Source organism: Stylophora pistillata, chromosome 1 (genome assembly GCF_964205215.1).
Source record: "Stylophora pistillata chromosome 1, jaStyPist1.2, whole genome shotgun sequence".
NCBI classification, from domain to species: domain Eukaryota; kingdom Metazoa; phylum Cnidaria; class Anthozoa; order Scleractinia; family Pocilloporidae; genus Stylophora; species Stylophora pistillata.
The window spans coordinates 43,859,113-43,879,112 of record NC_142519.1 but is presented as its reverse complement, the minus strand read 5'-3'; the positions used below and the strand labels follow the sequence as shown (position 1 = coordinate 43,879,112).

Below are 20,000 nucleotides of genomic sequence, written 5' to 3'. Positions count from 1 at the left end.
TTGGGAAGTAGCGAGCAGGTTAAAATCCTAACATGACGCAACATGTTGGATTTTGAAAGACATTTCTCAATAGTTCGTCTGTCATCTGAAGGCTAAATTTTTTAATATTGAACTTTATATGTTTTTCACTTTGAAACTTTGCGTTGATTGAACTAAAGCTGTCAAAAAAGACTGTTGAAGCATGTATTTCAAATTCACAGTTGTTGTGTCTGGAACATAGCTTCCCGTAGATTTAAAAGAGGGCTCAGGGCGTGAATACTGAAAAAAAATTTAAAATAATCTTACTCGATTTATGAGTGAGAGAAATGTTTGTAAAAACTTATTGGTTTTTATTTTAGACTCAGGAAGGAATTTTTGTATCCTTTTTTTCTTTTTTTTTTTTTAATTTCAATTTGCACTTACTCAACGATGAACATGCCTTGTCAAACAAAGAATGGTTCTTACAGTACTAGTGAAAATCACCGGTACAGTTTGCCATTCAATAGTTTTAATTTTCAGTCTCCATCCTGGAAAAGGGTGTGCTGCTAAAAGCTCTAGGGACCTTAAGTGTTAGCATTATTGCTCATCCGAAGGGTAATGAAACTCTAAAACTACTAAACTTACAAGTTTGTAAAGTTGGACTGAGAAGGCAACCAGTTAGGTAGTTGTTCAGAAGAAAAATTCTTTAAGTTGTTGTTGTTCAGGAATCTGCATCGTTAAAAGGGAACAATATTAGTAAAACATTAATGGCTTGATTTGATTTCCTCTGCCGGATGCTATTGATACAGACTTAAAGCACAGACTGAAAACCAACAACAACAACAACAAACAACAACATTGACTTTATTTATTTAAAATGAAAGAAATAAAGGCTTTTGTAGCCCGCAGTTAGCAAAGCTATTCTAGGCGGGCTACCTAAACAGACACTGTATAGGCTCTCTCACACACACACACGCGCGCACGCACACACACACGCAACAATGAAATAAATAAATAAATGAGCAAATAAAAATAAATAATAAATAATAGTAGTAATAATCATGTTAAAGGTTTTAACTGAGCCAGTCACACAAGGGAGTTTTTAACAGGTCAAAGAGAAAGCTAATCAGTTGAAACACAAATATAAGCTAGAAAGGTCAAGGTAGCGCAAGTCAACATTCATCTCCTCAATTTCAAGAATTTTCAAAAGCAAGTGAGTTAGCTCACGTTTAAAAGGTGCTTTCTTTAGCTTACGAATTTCAGGGGGGATGCCATTCCATATTTTCGCACCAACTCTAGAAAAGGAAAACAACTGATGATTTGTTCTCGCCTGTTTTATATAAAAGCTTCCAGCTACTGAGAAACGAGTAGAGTAGGAATGAACCTGTTCAGAGTGAGTAAAAAGTTCAGAAATATTGAGAGGAGCACAGCGATTTTTGATGTCATGTAACAGAGAGGCAACCAATTTGAAGTAAAGCATTTTTATCGGTAGAATTCCCGAACGACTAAAAAGAGGAGCACTGTGAGATGTATAATCGGAAAAGTGCATTAGACGAAGAACCCGCTTTTGTAAAATGACGATTTTGTTTAGATGAGTATTGGCGGCTTGGCCCCAAGCAACGAGACCATAGGAAATATACGGTTCAATGAGCGAGCGGTAAATGTTTATAAGAGTAGTGAGCGGTACCAAGTGTCTTAGCCTTGCAACAATACCGATACCTTTGCTTATTTTCGTGGAAATGTAGTTAATATGATGCTTCCAGGAGAGATTACCGTCAATAAGAACACCTAGGTATTTAACATATGTCTTACGTTCAAGAGATACCAATTGCTCCGAGTTATTATCAAGTATTTTAAGGTTTACTTCTCGGTATAGTTTGTGTTGATAAGGATGAAAAATAACGAAATTAGATTTGGATACGTTAAGAGATAATTTATTTGAATTCAGCCATTCACACAACTTTAATATCTCTTCATTGACGACAACTTCAAGTTTGTTTAGATCTTTTCTGCATATAGTAAATTGGTATCATCAGCAAATAGGTAAAAGTCAAACTTTTAGAGGAACGATGCATGTCATTGACATAAATTAAGAAAAGAAGTGGACCAAGTATAGAACCTTGAGGGACTCCACACACTATTCTCTCTTTGCTAGAGACAATAGAACCGATTTGGGTTGATTGCATCCTGACAGACAAGTATGATGAGAACCAATCATTAATCAATCCTCTAATTCCATAATGGTGTAATTTATGCAACAAAATCGAATGATCAACCGTGTCGAAGGCCTTTTTCAAGTCAATGAAAATGCCACAGGAATATAATTTTTTATCAATGTTGTTTTGAATTGTATTTAGAATATCCAGAATTGCATGTTGAGTTGAGCAGTTCTCTCTAAATCCATATTGCGATGTGAAAAATATATCATTTTTATTTATAAAAGATTTTAGGCGTTTGTACATTAGTTTTTCGAATATTCGATTAAACACGGACAGTAACGATATTGGGCGATAATTGTTTGGGTCAGTTTCATCATCCGCTTTATAAATTGGAATTACTACAGCATGCTTTAATTTGTGGGGATAGATACCAGTTGAAATGGACATGTTCATTAGTTCAGCTAGGGTATGAGATAAAGCTTGACGTGCGGACTTCAAAAGACGAACTGGACATGAATAAAGTCCGTAGGCTTTTTTTGATTGAGTACTCAAAATTTCCATTTCAATTTCAGTAGAAGTGACAGCGTCAAAGAAGAAAGAATTGGTGTAATTTGAATTCCCTAGGTAATCCTTAAAGTCCCTGGTGGATAATGGTATGCTATTTGCAAGTTTAGGTCCGACAGATGCGAAATGATAATTCAATGCATTAGCTATTTGAATTCTGATTGGTTTTGTGTTGTACCCCGGTTGTCTGGAAGCTGGAGCGACGATACGAGCTTAGTCTTTTTGTGCTTATTAATTAAAGTGTTAGAGTACAATTAATTAAAGTGTTAGACGACAAAACCCCTCTTTGGCTGATTTTAATTGAACCATTATGATAAGAAGTTTTAATTCGGTATCTACGTGCCAATGAGTAGAACATAGACTGTTTGGCTTCTTGCATTCTCTTGGTGCATGGATGGAGTTTATATAAACTATAAGAAAACGTCACAAGAAATTACGGACCAAACTATCTTCCAAGGAGAGAAAACAAATCTTTTCGTACTCCTTTTTTAGTGGAGATTTTAGAATCCTACTGCAAAATATTACTACGATCACTCTCATTTCAGACTGAAAGCTGCATCTTTAGGAAGAAAGGTTGGATATTTAAAGCAATATCTAGCGCAAACAATACCTATGGCGGGTCTAAATCGAACTTTTCTTTATTCCTGGTATAGCCATCTTTGATTTTGATGGCAGAGGAAGACTGAGTAGAGAAAGTAATTTGTACCTAGGGGGTGAGCGACGGTCAAAAATAAGGAGAGAAGCTGGGGTGGGGGAGTGAAAATTACTCGCCTTTCCCGCCCTTCCCCGTCCCCCTTCCACTCTGACTCTGAATCAAACATGGAGTTCGGATAAATGATCACGAGCTTATAACCTTAACTCGGCCTTATAAAACGCCTGCACTGAAGGCTACTCCTGGTACTTTTCATCTAACAGTATGACGTCAATGATACTATGAGGTTTTGGTACGGAAGGAAAAGTCACTCACTCGATTTTGGTCTGTTAGACAATTAATTTATGCGTTAAAAGTTAGATTAAACGCGTTATCCCATTCTGCCCCACTAGGTTTGCTTCTGTCCCCAAAGTCGTTCTATTTTCCTCTATTCAAATATCTGGAAGGGGTGGGGAGGAGAGGGGTACAATGGCTGAAATTTTTGCCCGAATACATGGAGTAATCAACATAATGCAAAATGACTTCTGTCGTTGGGCCGTACAAATATTATCTTGAGATAGATTAAATATATGAAGTTCATATATTTTGAACTGCGGTATTAGATACGTATGATGCACGATCCTCGCAGTAGATAAATAGCGCTATCTACTGCGAGGATCGTGCATCATACGTAAATATTATCTTGTTGGTTTTCTTCATTTTCGCTCCATTCAGAGAGCAAACGTACAGAAGACTATTACAAAAGAAAGAAATTAAAGTGCTTAAAAGTCTTAAAATTGACGACGGCAACAGTCCCAACGATAGATATGGTTTTAATTCTTGTATTCAAACTGTTTTTCGTACATCCTTTTGGCTGCCATTTGGTTATGTTTTATGCATATTTGGCGGCTCATTTACCATGGTTTGTGGTGTTACAGATTTCATTGGATTTCACTTTTTTTGTTACGCAGTTACCTAGTGAGAAATTTCGCTCCTGGCTTGGCTGCGCTTATCTTATCACATGTAGCCCAAGCTCGCAAAATGAGTCCCCGTGAATATGCGCTGAATATATATGCTTTATTAACCAAACGTGTTGTCAAGATGGCTGGATATTGGCCGAGTTCCTCTATCGGGTTTGGACCGAGACGAGCCCGCTCGTCTTTTCACAAAACTCAGGTTTGTGGAATATAATTTGCTTCACGTGTTTAGATCAATTGTTTATGATAACGAAGCGCGTAAGTTCTGCCTCATTAAACAGTTTTTTTACCCTGAAAATTATTATTCAGTTCTACACCTTTGACACAATTTATCGGTAGAAAGGATGGCTTTGGAATAGGTGACTCGTTTGTGAAATTGTTTATTCAGTCGGTCAGGGAGATTTCACGTTTGTCAGGGAAACGTCAGGGAGTTTCAAAAACCTTTGACTGTGGCAATGATGGTGACGGGTGTTTTGGTATCAACCTCTCACTGTTCTGTCGTCTCCACATTTAAACAAAAATTCCACGAAGGCTTTAATCAATGCGGAGGCAACAGAAACCAACGTGGGCAAAGGAAAATAGTGTACTGCGAGTAAATAAAATAGCTGAACGGCGCTTGAACAAGTGCACACGGCTTAATGTGTCTCCTGATACTGCTGCTTTTGTCGTAGTGTGGTCTAATAAAGTTAATTCCTCAAAATGAAGTTAAAATCCACTGGTAAAGATTCTAAGAAAGTGGCCTTTATTTCGATAAAAAAAAGCTCCGGTAAATTGAAAACTGCTTCCTAGGCTTGCCAACTTTGAGAACGTTCGGTGCAGATTATCCGAGGATCGCAGTGGTAGACTAATTCTGGCCACAAGGCGAGTTGGCTTTTTTTTTCTTTTATGCTGAAGTTCTTCGTGCCATTGAATATGCGCAAAATGAGTCCCCGTGAATATGCGCTGAATATATATGCTTTATTAACCGAGCGTGTGGTCAAGATGACTGGACATTGGCCGAGTTCTTCTATCGGGTTTGGACCGAGACGAGCCCGCTCGTCTTTTCACAAAACTCAGGTTTGTGGAATATAATTTACTTCACTTGTTTAGATCAACTGTTTATGATAACGAAGCGCGTAAGTTCCGCCTCATTTAAGAGTTTTTTTACCTGCGGGCTCGTCAAAATACGGCACAACTCGTAAAAATACTCAGCGATACTACACAACAAAACGTCTAATAAGATATATGTATTACGTAGGTACTACATTAAATATACAATTTACTGATAACGAACAGTAACAAAATTGTTAAGTCTGTCTGTGGCCTCTCTAAACCGATCTACTCGAGCATTGCCAACTCGCAAAGAATAACCATGATGGCGCCTCTGTGGCGCGAGGAACGATGAAAGTTAAAGGTTCAGTCCTCCTCGCCCCAGGCCATGAACCTGGAACCCAGTTCAGCTCTGCGAACCACGAATGTTTGCAGCCGAGCCTCACTAAGGCCAGATCCATAGTCAAGACTGGGGAAGATTATCCTAAGTGCTTTCCGTTGTACTGACTCGACGAGTTCATTTTTGAACCTGTTTTTGAAAGGGCATATTTTGGGACAGATTTTGCTGCTATCAGACGTAGCAAGTTCGCGGCTCGATATCTTTTGTTTAAAGCGATACTGAAGCAAAAGAAATTCATTTTTAAATAGTGTTGGGTAACCTCTACCTGGACGATAAAAATCGGCCGATTTTAGTTTTTAGCCAGAAATCATCGGTCGTTTCTTAGGTGCAGGGCCTCTTAAATTGCTTTTTTCTATGACAGAACTTTAATCCGAAAACTTAGCTTCAAAACTCGAAAAGTTTGCGAACCAATCCGCTGCAGTTCGTGGTTTACAAACTTTTTTCGTGTTCTCTCAACACTCTGCGTGGTTTATCACACCGGTGAACCAACAAAAACTGTGGTTTATCTTTAAAGTACCCCTGAGATAAAAAATTTTCGTACATAATTTTTTTTCCATTTTCGTGTTCAGTGTGTCTCCTTCACCCACTCTGCCAAATTTCAGTTTAGATCGAGCACCAGAAATATCTTTTTTCGGGCCGTTAAATTCACGATTTCGCGTCCGCCATTATGTGATCATGTTCCGGAAGTTGATTGCAGGACTCAGAGGGAGTGACGTGAAAGGCTCAACGCGAGAATCTCACATGGAAAAATGTCAAGCAAACATAACAGAGTTCTTTACTCTATTCTTACAAAAGCTAAACAAAAATTGACTGGGCATCGATGCGTAATTCAAAGCTGAAGTAATCGTGCAGACCATGCTACAGGTATTTCTCTGCATCGGAGCCTTGCAAATAGATCAGAGCGGGAAAAACGGATGCGATTTGTGCGACCTCGCCGAGTAAACTTCAATCCTACAGAAATATTTGTGATCCGACTCCGAACACTGCTCGGAGATCTGTGTACTTTGAAGGATCTAGGTGAAGAATTCTGTCGGGGTTCAGTGCCTACCGTTCAAGAAGAGAAGGGACAAGAAAAACCGTCCTCAGTGCGATCTCGACGCCGGAAAGCGAAGTCTACGAACCTCCACGGATTTTGTCACCTTTACATATGAGCTGATCAATATCCACCTTTAACAACTCTCTGGCAGAATACCTTACACAAAAGAAAGTACTCGGTGAACATTGTAAATAAGAATGATAAAATAGCCGAGTTGAGGATTGAGATTTCTGACCTCAAAGAGCTCACTTTTATACAAAAGAGATGAAAAATATAATTGTGTGCTCTGATTCTAAAAAAGCTGGCTTTAATATCAGCGAGAGCAGAACAAACAGCTTAAGACATAGCGTAAAAACACTTTAAAATGTAGGCTTGCAGCCAAAGAACCCATAAAGTGAAAATTTCTTTAATAACCTGTCAAACTATCAACCAATTCTGACAGCCAAGTCAGCGTGCTATCAAAGGGTCTCAAATTCATCCCAACGCCTGTGACAAACGAATTTAAAAGCAGGCCAACTTTTGCGAGATTTATTCGCAAGTGGAATGCGCCTCCGTTACACCTTTCACGGACAAAAACAAAGAACCACTTCTGTTTCATATCAAACTGAATGCCACCGGTTCAGTCTTCTATCGCCCTTCAGAGCTACTAGGAAAATTGTCATAACGCTACTTGCAGACTGCAAAAAATACTTTGTAACGCAATGAGGTCACGGCTCCAAAGGAGTTGAAACAAACTCTGCCTTAAACCTCACCGAAGCAACACAACAATAGTCATACATACATACATTACATACATTAATTTTTTTTGGTAAAGCAGGTTAAGTTAATACAATCGCAGCAAAAAGCTGATGTGGACCTGCCTAAAATAAATTAGATAAAATAAAAGTAGGATGATGTAAAATGTATAAATAAAAACAAGTTAAAAATATGCATAGTTATCGTGGTTAGTCATCATGAATAAGACAGAAAAAACAAAAGAGGCCAAAGTGCAACTCAACAACAGAGTTCACTTCAAACCTCTCACAGCATCGATAGTAAAAAATACGTAGGAAGGGGTTAATGAGATTATTGACCAAATGCATCGGGGAAACACATTGATGGCTTAGAAATGGCTTTCACAAACTCCCAATATCCGCTTTCGGATACACAATTAGCCATTGCCGAAAATTTTTTTTTTTAATCACCCGATCATTTCTTACAAAAAGGGAAAATCCCTTAAGACAAACAAAAATACAGTTCGAAGGCAATAAAGCGATGCGACCACAAAAGCCACATGCGGAGTCCGTGCCGTTCTGTGTTTATCTTTACTCGCATGGCAAAAATTCATCGTTTGTCGGCACAAAACTATCCACAGAAGCTTCAGATGATTTCTGGGACAGCCCATCATCTGAAAAAGTCGACATTTCCAGACTGACAACGAAACAGTTCTCAAAAAAGTAATATGTGTGACTCTCTGTGCAGCGAACAAAGAGAGTTTTGACAAAGCAAAGCGTAAGTTTGTTGAGCCTTTGACGTCATGATGAGGTTTTTGCGGGCTCGGGTGGAACATGTTTTCAGCAATAGCAGACGATTTTTGAACGACTTTGAAGCGGTAAAAAATTGGTCATCGAAGGTTTGTTTTGAGTTTTTAATGGCAAAACGGGTCTTAACTTGACCCAATTCGACACTGCGTAAACAATTTAGGCAAAAATAAAATGGTCAATTTTCGTCTCAGGGGCACTTTAAATAAGTTGCTTAATATTGGTTAACATTCCAGCTGATTGTTTTGATAAGCTGTAACTTTTCAAAATTGTCTGACATAAAACAAACGTTACTGTTATAAATCTGCAAGGAAACTTTGGTAAATCGGATTAATATCCCATTTTGTAATCATGATGTAGCCCACGGCAACTGGAGCCTGTAATTGATACACAAAGTCGAATTTGCCTCACGAGTTGCGAACTGCAAGATGGGGACTCATATCTCTCTGTCTTGATCTTTAAAATATGGAGGAGCATGTGGTAGCTCAAAATGTGTTACCTAGTTGAGCCTTACAAGTTTTGATGAAACATTTACAGTTAATCCTAGCTCTCCACATTTATTTCGCAGGATGTTACACGGGTACGAACTCATTCTTACCAGTGGGACTGGGTCTTTTATTTTGCGAGTTTTGAAGCTCAACGAAATTAGGATGTGCCCAATGCAAGCCTATGACATAAAAAGGGGAGGTACAGAACACAGCAAAGGGCATGTCAATAGTCCACCCATCGTCGCCGTTGTAAAGCATCAAAGAATAGGGATGCAAAAGTGAGGAATAAATCCTGAAACTTCATGAAGTGGTTTTCCCGATTAGATCAGGTGAGTTATCTATGAAGTTTTCCCTGTTATTATTCTGTTACTTCTCCAGCATTTTCCACCGTTCTCTTTGAAGAAAGTGTCACATATCTTTTTTCTTCACTGGTATAGTTTTTTAAACCACACAACGACGTACACCTAGCAAGTGTGATGATTAGTCACCGAAAGCATCACCCGACTTACTCGATCGTGCATGCTTAGTGTCAGCAAATCAATTTACAAACTAATAGCAATTGAATAAAGGCTGAAAAGCTACGGCCCCAGGTTCGCATCGGAACTCAGTGTGTTTAGCTCCTTCGGGACATATCGGTGCTGTTTCATACCTAGTGTTTTCATTCCTCTCGCCCTCAGTGGGAATAAGGAGGGGGAAGGGAAGGAAGAAAAAAAGGAGAAATATTACATATTTATTGCAATGGCGGCAGTGGAGAAGTGGGTGTCAAACTAAAAACTGATTTTCACGATGAAATATTGTTAATGAAGTAAAATATATATGCTTTGTCTTCATAAACGATTGATCTAAATATGCGAAGCAAAATAAATTCATCAAAACAAAGTTGGTAAAAATATACGAGTTTGGCAATTTGTGCCATTTTGATTATATCGGCGCTGTTAAAAATGTGCCTTAGAGCGCTGAAACGATTGCCACTTAGAAAAAAAATACTGTCTTGCAGTGTTTGGAAAAACCAAGGTGGTTTCGATTACTATTAATCTAAAATAAATTCATGGGGAACGTTTGAAAGAAATGAATTCTTTGAACCTACATGCCCCACACCGCTGTTAGAGAGACTGTCATTTTTCAATGAACTTGAAATTGAGGTGACTACAGCACGATCTTCCGGTTAAAAAAATGCCCACGGTCATTCAGAAATATCCATGAGTACCATAGGAATAGGACTGGTGCAAAAATACCTTTTTAAAAAAAGGTATTTTTGTGACTAACTTCACATAATATTGAAAGGGATGTTGAAAAGTTATTTGATTCTTCAATAGATTAGTTCTTAATCCTCTTCGCTGATTTTAAAATGATTTGTCGCATTGATATGATGCATGAAAAGGGTAAATGAACGGTTCGGTTGTGGCTGGAAATCACGTTTTCAAAAGGCCGATTTTAGATCAGCAATTGATGTTAGTAAAAACTATAGTTTATTTGGCCTATAACGGGCCAAGTTAACGGATCTAAAGTGCATTACATAAATTGTTTAGCTGAATCAGAAGAAAGCTCCTCATACCACTGAGTGTTGATGATTAATTTGGAAAAAGATTTCCACTGCATCAGCTTACGTCATACAAGCATCTACCGGCTTAGACAAAAGACATAATTGATAAACTGTAAAGGCTTGCGTTACTCAGAAAGGATCAGCCCCATAAAATCATCCAGTGTCTCTGCTGAGCTCTCAAAAAAGATGAAAGAGAGGACTTAAGGTTTCTTTCTAACTTATCCGTATCATCAATATCAGTAAACATGCATTTGTGTAGATCTTTTTACCCAGCTGGAGTCTGAAATTGTCTTTCCCTCTGCGTCGTAGCTGGGAGACGGTGTGAGGTAAAACCCGGATGAGCAAAGGAAAAATGACTAAAATCCTGAAACTATGTAGTGTTGTCAATAGCTGGCGCCAACATTAGAGTTAACCAACTTATACGTGATTTGGATGAATCCAAGAATCTGGGATGGCAAGTCAGTATTAATATTATTACAATAAGCGTAGAAATTCTCACGAGCTTATTCGGGTCGAGAGCCATCGTTATTAAAGTTATAGATCATAACAATAATCTGCAATCTGTCAGAGAAAATTTTCTTTGCGCGGAAACATTCGCAAATGTCAGAAATATTGCGAAGAGTTTCACAATTTTAAGACTGTGATACGAGCAGAAACTCTTGAAGAATTGGTCGAAAACGGAAAAAAAACGTGAAAGAAAACGAACAAGATCATGTCACGCGTGCGCGTGATTTTCCGAAAACTTGGCCGAATAAGAAGGCTTAATAAAATAATATTTTTTTGGAAAAAACGAATAGACGTCAATTTTCCACCATCTGTAACCTTATTGATCACTTTGCAATGAAACCACTCGGCCGCGCCTCATGGTTTCACTTCGGTTTTGAACATTGTTGACGTCATTTCTATGATCAATAAGGTTACAGACGACGGAAAATTGACGTCAATGTCTTAAGAAGTGATCTCTTTAAGAATCTAACAACTATCAACTTCCTTTCAATATTATGCGCAGTTAGGCAAACAAATACCCTCTTAAATGTTGCACCACTCCTGTTCCCATGGTTTCAATGGAAAATTTTCATGACCTTAGGCCTTTTTTTTATATTGTGAAGCGGTGGGTAATCTTAATCTTAATCAAGGTCACAAATACAGACCGAACGCAGAGATGTCTGTATCAGCTCATAAGGTCAAGACAGCCCTTAATTAGAACGACCAAGCTTTGTTAACACGATCTTAATTATGTGTTGAAACAAGAAACCAAAAGGACGGAAAAGAAAATTGATTCAAATTTTTCCCTGGTGATGTCTCAAGCATTTAACCGACCGAGGTCTGTTTTAAGCCTCCAGTCCAAACGGGGCAAAAACAACTGTTCAAAATTCAGCTTTGTCACAACAAACTCTTGAATGAGTGAAGATAACGAAGCAGGTTTTTTCACCTGGCCTAATGTAACTACTGCAATCAAGCTGCGCGCGCGCACTAAACCAATACAAAGCAGTGCACGCGACTAGAACACTGTGCGTGCGTGTCGTTTTCCTTTACGTAATTGTCGCACGTATGTGTTATTTACACGTTCCGAGTTGTTTAGCGAGTGGCCAGTATTTTAAGTTATCAAAGTATTTCATCTTTTAAGCTGTTCATGGAAACTATTTTCTTTTATTGTAGGTTAATTTAGAGCTTTGCTCTTAAGCTATCGAAAGCCTTCATGTGAGTATTTGCCTAACGCGTCCATTAGATCTTTCGAGAAAGTTCGTACATATCGCGGAAGAACACGCGAACACAGGCTAGTTAATCTTGTTGGGAATTCAGGTGACCCAAGTTTTGAGTCAATTCAATAGAAGTTTGGCCGAGTGCCGAAGAACAAGTTACACTGACTCAGGGCGGCAGCAAGGTAATTATTTTGCTGTAGTTTATCTACCTATTCTAACCTTTTTGACCATTAAAACCGCTCACTTTCTAACATTATTTTTGTAGCTTCAATTCTATCTTTTAACATTGTGAATTTAGGTCTTCAGTTTGATGAAAACAACTTGCAGGCGACATCGTTTTTCGCTACTTAATTTCATAAGTTTTTAGTTTCCTTTTTCGCGACTTTCGAAAAACACGAGTTGTATTTGTATTTTGTTGTTTTCTCTATTCGTTTGTAATTTGCTCGCACCTTTCATTTCAGTTCTCATCGTGGTTATGAGCGATTTGGAAAAAGGTTCGAGTTAAACACATTTTTACAAAGAGTAGCTACAGAAGCAAATAACTTTAAGTGCCTGTTTTTGCCTCGACCGACCAGCTATCAATTCTCATTCAGCCTTGTGATCTTTGATCGATCATCACAGTAAACGTCTATGCTCAATGTACACCATTTTAGCTTCTCAATATGCGCTTAAAAGAAAATTGCTTCAGGTTGCAGTAACTGTTCTTAAAATGTGGAGACATTTTTACGTTTAAGTGGGAACAATGACTTGGTTTTCAGTTTTGAATGAGCTTCTCTTGGTGGCCCATAAATTAGGACCAAAATCCCTTGAATAAAAGAACTCTGAGTTTTTTCGTATTCCCTCGCACGTTACTTTAAAAGAAAAAATATGACAAACATATCGCTCTAGAGTATCGGTATGGTTTGGAATATGAAGACCATGATTAATATCGATTTTAGCCAGTCGTGTACTTCAGTTTGGTGATATCCATTCCTTTTAAGACATGGCCATATCATTAACAATTATTTTCGCACACATCCTCACACAGTATCTCGTTAAGGAGAGTCATTTGAACAGTAGCCCTGTCACAGCTGTATTAACTGTTCTACTCACAGTTCTGTAAGCCGTGTCATTTCATAGAAAGCTCTTGGGGGCAGCTGTTGCAGTTGGTTATAGGACAAGTCACTAAAATAGAGAAAACAAAATGAACACAATAACAAGAAATCATTGATATTTGACTAAAAGACTCAAATCAACAAAAGCGAACGAATGATTATGAGCTAGACAGACTTTGAGGTTGAATTACGAGTTTGAAGCAAAGATTGCTTATGCAGCATCTGAATTCCCTTGGGAGGCAATCTGCACCAGGAGATTGTAAACTGCAGTTTACAATCTCTTGATCTGAAACGAATGTCAGACGAAGCCTTTCCTCTCACTGCAGATGACCATCTCCAACCCGCTGGATCATGTAATGCTGTCAAATAACAGCAGATCAGATGCTTTATTTACTCTCTTCAAGAAATCTTTTAGCTCTCTTATCAATGTAAAATTGCTTCGGGTCTATTTCATCGGAAAGTTCATCTTTCTACATAGTTGTAATCTCCGTTAGCATATTTTTGTTTTTAGTTTCAAACAAAACCTTCATTCTGACGTTATAAATACGAACAATAATGTTACAACTTTAGCAGTGCTGATTCTTTTAGCCCTGAACATAGTATAGGAACTTGATTAAACTATACAGATAATTCAACAGTGTCCAGTTGTATGGCGAGCCTAGGCCGGATTAATCGAGTTAAACATGCCTTTGACTCAAAGGCTTAACTATTATAACTATAATGCCATAGTCTTTAGCAAACTATACTATTGTTGCAGTGTTTGGAGCAACACCTCAGAGTACAATCTGAGTAGGATCCAAGCAGTACAAATTTCCCAGCCCGTATCGTCAGCAATTCAAGGAAATACGACTTCAGTTCCCCCATCATTAAAGAGTTAAAGTGGCTACCTGTAAGATAGCAGTTGTAATATCGCCCCGCAATAATGGCCTATAAATGCGTGACTGTGTGCGCACCAGACTCTTTACTTTCTAAATATACCCAAACAACTACCATCACTAAGCGTATAACGAGGAACTCTTAGATGCTAAATATTCCTATGTATAAAACTTTCTACTTCAGTACTGTCAAACTCTGAAACTCATTAGATTATACTCTTAAGTTTAAACTGACACTAAAGGACTTCAAACGTTGCCTGAAGAGAAGCCTTACCTCAATTGCTTTTGTTTCTGTTAATGTTTCTTAATTGCTTTTGTTTTTGTTAATGTTTCTTAATTGCTTTTGTTTTTGTTAATGTTTCTTAATTGCTTTTGTTTTTGTTAATGTTTCTTAATTGCTTTTGTTTTTGTTAATGTTTCTTAATTGCTTTTGTTTTGGTTAATTTTTCTTAATTGCTTTTATTTTTGTTACTTAATTTACTTCAAACAATTACTGGATGAGGTTTTTGTGATATCCGGAATAATCAAGGTCGAGGTAAGTGTTATCAGCCTCAGCCTTCGGCCTCGGCTAATAGCACTAACCGAGACGTGGATTATTCCGCATATCACAAAAACCGAATCAAAGAATTGTTCTATTATACATTCTTTTAGTAATTTCCGAATCTTTATCTTCAAGTAATTTTTCAATTTCTCGCTGGGTCGATGAAGCGAATAGAGAGGCCATTCTTACTTCGCTGTCCGTGAACTTGACATTGCTCCACCGGAATCATGCATTGTGCGCGCAACCTACAGATTATTCCCTAATCTGTAGGTACAGATTACTGAATAATCTGTAGGTTGCGCTGTTTCCCAGAATTAACTGTAGGCGTTTAGCCAACGAGAAGACAGATGGTGACTACAATGTATAATAATTTAATTTACTGATTTGATTATGTCATCTCTTTACAAGTTAATTAGCTCATCAACTTATTAATATATAGTTTTGATTATTTCTTTATTCTGAAAAGCCCATTTGGGAAGAATAAAGTATACATGTACATACACGCTTACGATACGGATAGAACAAGGCTCATCAGAACCAAAGTCTATGTTGAATTCCTCCCTGCCTTTTTTTCTCATCTTTTTCTCAATTGTAAATTCGCTGTGATAAACGAGAAAGACGTGCGACTTTCCCTCCGAAACCAACAGCTTCTGGCACACCCTAAATTTCTCTCTTTTCGTTATAAATATCGAACCCATGGGTGCTTCGGACGTTAAAGATAACTGATGCAGCTCCTTGAAAGGAAGCTTACAATGATGAAACAAAAGCTTGCTGTTAAGGTACAGTGATCTTTCTGACTCGTTCCGGAACCTGCCCCTCTTCTTCATCATCTTCGGTCCCGAGACAGTACTGCCTCGCGACTCTAACAAACTAATTTACTGTTAAAAAGCGTTCTCCATTGAAATAGAATATAAACAAAAGCCTTGATAAATACTTGATAAGTAAAGAGGCCTTGACTGTACTTTGTTCTCTTGAAAAGCACGCAGGAAGTGGCTAGAGTACGAAAGAAGTGTAGGCAGAAGCGCTAGACGTAGTCGAGTGTTTTTCCCACTTCTTGAGGAAAAAAGAAATATATCCGTAGCGCAGTTCAAATTGAACACCTGCTTGAAGTTTTTAGTCTTAGTATTCAGTGACTTATTCAGAGTGAAATCCGGCAGAATCGTGGCTTAGGCATAAAACTTGCAAGTTCAGAGGAACACGAAAATTGCTCGGGATGACGACGCCATCAAACTCGGCAGCAATGACTGATGTGGCTTTCCACTTAACGCATCAGGAAGGATAGCGGAGCAAGCTCTTAGTTGTTCACTCGAAGAGTGGACGGACGATGTAATTTCTGAGGCTTGCTTCACTGCGACGACCGGAGATCGCCATGATGAGCTAGTCGAGATGGACCTCAGTATGACCGCAGTCGCCCAGACCTCATCATAATTAGCATAAATGTTAACAGTTATGCCAGCTTGGTTTTTTTTTCGACCCGTGAGTAAATTACACGACCCGCACGGATCATACGGATGGACAAGTCAGTTTTACGAATTGTTATGATCTGTGGTTTTGGACATCCTTCTAAGCTGCCGCGAAAGATTAAATAATATCAATAAATATCAGTGGTCCTTTAGAATAAGTAAACCGAGTCTTGCGTCGAAATTTCCAACCAAATAAAATAGAAGAATTACCGAGTGAAGTAATGATTAATGTGTCCACAACCCATTTAATTCCCTACAACGTATAAGACAACTAATACACAAATAAAATTGAAAAAGATTGAAGTAACCAAACCGCGGGACTCGTAATGTAACCGCATGTTGAGGAAGTAAGAATACTTTACAAGGTTTTTGACCCATATTATTAACCCGGCATCAGTTCAACAAAATAAATTATGAAATTTCTTTTTTCTTTTAGGTACAATGGGACACACGTGAACACATTAAAGACTGCCACATATAGAAATGATGATTCCAAGTCTGGGACCCGAGGCTGATCGTTTTAAAAGTAACACCAAGCTCCAATATTTGATTTATATTTCCTAAGCGCGAAAAAGTGTCTTAAAAACGGTAAACAGCTTGAGGTGTATGTCGGTAGAAAAACTGTCCTCTTGTGAATATGATGAAAGAAATATGAAAAAGAGGATGCTTTCGAAACTCTTGAAAGAAATTTGCGGTAGGGCAGAGTTAATTTGAACTACCCGCTTGCCTGGAACTCAGAGTTTAGATCATCAAAAATATTACCCCATCATGTCATGGACACATGAACCGGTTATATATTAAGTTAAATGTTCGTCATTTTTATGCTAAGTTTATAGCCAGTAGCTTGAGAGTAAATCTTTCAACGGCTAATGTTTCAGCTTTCAGTTAGCTCAATGGATAGAGTGCTAGACTGTCGGGCGGGAGGTCGAGGGTTCGAGCCACGGCCGGTCCAACACTCAAGGTCTTAAAACAAGTGAGAAGAATATGCTACCTTTCTATATCAAGAAATGGTTAGATACTCTAGTCTTCTGGGATAGAGACGAATAAATGGAGGTCCCGTCTCCTGCAGGATTAGGGGTAGGAGACGTTAATCTCCCATGCACGAGATTACTGTGTGATGGATGTCCTCCCCTGGGGTGGTTGCTGGGTGGGAATTGGCCCTGAAAAGCCCCAATGGGGAGTGGTCAATTAACATATGTATGTATGTATGTTTGTATGTATGTATGTACGTTTGTATGTATGTATGTACGTTTGTAGGTATGTATGTATCTCTCTCACAAAAACTATCATAGCTTTTGAGTAGATTTTAACCAGCAGTCTTTGTTAAAAGTGTGCAGCTATCAACACATTTTTCCAAATTATCGTTGAACTAACTGTGCTGAGGTAGTTTTTTACCCGTTTGAATATTTTTTTGCTCATAGAATAAGAAAGAGGTCGAGATATGCACTCGTCCTCTATTTTCCCGCCACTTCGAATACGAACATGCTCGTTGTTGCGTACAATAACTTGGCTTTTATCTCTCATTGGTCATTATTGAAGGAGGAGATTCTTTACACGTGGACGTGCTATTCAGTGAAACAACTGTGAAACACACAAGAACCTCTGAGTATAGTGACGTTTAAGGCTCCGATTGGGTGGTTTTTAAATATGGGATAACCAAGGATTTTTTGCTCACAAGTTCAAGATTACAGAGCCCAAGCCTCGTAAAAGGTGTTAATCCACACCAGGCATAATGGAACATGATTCCCGTTGTATTTTCAGTTTTCAATGTTTGTGAGATTGAAAATGTTTGTAGGTTTGGCGGGATGTGGGATTTGGCTATTTTTCGTGGTGATATTCGGGATATGAGCTGAAAACAGAAGCGGGATGCGCGAATTTTAACAACCAGCGGGAGCGGGATTTCCTATTTTTATCGGGAATCGTAAGGAAAAAATAGCGGGATAAGGGAATTTAGTTTAGTCTTGACTAAAGATTCATTAGCGTTGACTTAAAAATAAAATAGTTCTTAAGTGTGTATACCGCCTTTGTAGTCAAGCTATGAGTGTCAAAGGAAGTGAGGCCGGTCAAATTTTGCCCATTATCATTTTTTTGTGTTGTTCTTGTTTTCCGGTTTTACTATTTTCGCCGTTTTCGTCACTCGGAAAGAGGTATCAAATCACTGAGGTTAGAAGTCAAGATCCTGCACTCATTCCTGTTTTGTTGACGGATTTGACCTTTTCTGCTTTTGCCTGGACCTGTCGGACCTGGACGATCCTTTGGACTGAGGGTATGCCCGCACCAACTGTATCAAGGTATTCACCACTCTGCATGAACGGAAACTACTGCATTTTTAGATGCAGTCGGAAAGATATACAAGGCTTTCTCCGTCCACGAAAAGCATGCAAAATACGAGCTTTGCAGTCTACAAGATGCCGTTACACTGCTTAAAGAAACGTTGCAATATCTTCGCCGAAACGCGGCCTCGATTCGCGGTGAAATTCAAAGGCTTGCCAAGGTCCCTTAATGGACCACAGGGAAATATGGCTGAGAAGACAATAGAGTCTATTTCATTGTTGCAGTCTGGCCTTCAGAGACTTTATGACCTGTTATCGCCAATGGGTTATACTTGGACCAATCTCCTGAGCTGCATGACATTAGATGTAGAGAACTGTCACTCTGTGGTCCATCAGAAATCACCTTTATGTACTGCCCTTGAATATGCCAGGAATTTCGGAAACGCTGTCAAGGAAAGTGTAAAGAAGACAACAAACTGGCCGGCATTTTATTATACCAACCCAAAGTCGTGGTATCCCGTTCAAGACCGCGCAGCGGCACCCATTGAAATTTCCTTAGCACCACAACTTCCACCTGGGGTAGTAAGTGCCCAAGACGCCCAGCTGATGAGGGAATGGGCACATACTTTTGGGGCTACAGGTCGTCAATAAACTGTCTAACAAGAAACGACCATGGCTAGGGCTGGAACGCTCCCCGATTTCTTGTACGAGAAAGACATTGTGCCAGGGGAAAGCGTTGACCTAACAGGAGATGTCGGCCTTCCTGACGAATATGATACAAGTAGCAGTGCGGAAGAAGAAGAAACCGAAGACCAAGTAGGAGAAGGATCTGTACGGGTCGCCACTTTGGATGGTGAAGCAAACTTCCTGCTTAGAAGGGTGTCCGCGTTTGGTCGTGCTGTTAGATTTAATAGCAAGTTTATGTTTTCTTCAAAGAGACCAGTGTGTTTATATACAATTTCCATGTCCTAAACTCAATGTAAACAATTTACAGAATTGCCTTAATCGCCTAATGGAAACTAGCAGCAAAGTAGTAGAATCTTCGTAAGACAGACAGATAACATCAATCTATCTAATTCCAAAAATACTGGACTTAAAGTATCGAGGTAAACATGTGCCGATGCGAGGACCAAAAAATAGTTGAGAAAAACAGAAAATAAAGTTATGGTCGCTAATTGTGACGTTGAGAACCTGGAACATCAAAACTGACAATCGATAGAAGGTAAGTCATAACGCCTATTTCAATAATCAAGCAAAACATGGGGCGGGATCGGGATCCGAGCGTAAAAAGGGGCGGGATGGCGGGATTGAGAAGAAAAAAAAGCGGGAAAGCGGGATTTGAGGACCCCTGTTGCGGACCCTCTAAGATCTGAAGCAGCTCAGAACGCCACAGCTGGGATGATTTTCCAGATTAGGAAACTTGAAGACATTACACCGAGGAGGTTGTCTGCACCTTTTTAATTTGGTGATTAGTTTCGCCGCCAATAAATAACTTTTGGTACCACATGAGTTCGCCTCCAGTTAACTCAAAAAAAGTGCCGTTCTCGGTCTGTTACAATGCTAGTGATATGGCTAAAACCGCAAGGCCGACCTCAGATAACTTTCTTTCAATATGCGGGAAAGGAACATCTGCTGTAGATATAAATCTATTTGTGAGAACACCGTTTCACAGACGCGGTATGGAAATTGCTCGATCCGAGTAAAGGGCTCTTCTCTGTAGGTGCAAGTTAAATTAAAGTATTTGAC

General features: G+C 38.9%; 1 protein-coding gene across 1 annotated transcript in view; it reads right to left on the bottom strand.

Annotated features, from left to right (window-relative positions):
* LOC148742697 (uncharacterized) overlaps window positions 1–20,000 on the bottom strand; it is a 68,567-nt gene that overhangs the window by 24,430 nt on the left and 24,137 nt on the right. Inside the window, exons 3-4 of the mRNA XM_088758326.1 lie at window positions 13,101–13,172; window positions 604–687 (exon numbers count right to left, since the gene is read on the bottom strand). Of these exons, the coding sequence (XP_088614452.1) occupies window positions 604–687; window positions 13,101–13,120 (104 nt within the window). The 5' untranslated portion in view covers window positions 13,121–13,172. The remainder of the gene's footprint in view (window positions 1–603; window positions 688–13,100; window positions 13,173–20,000) is intronic.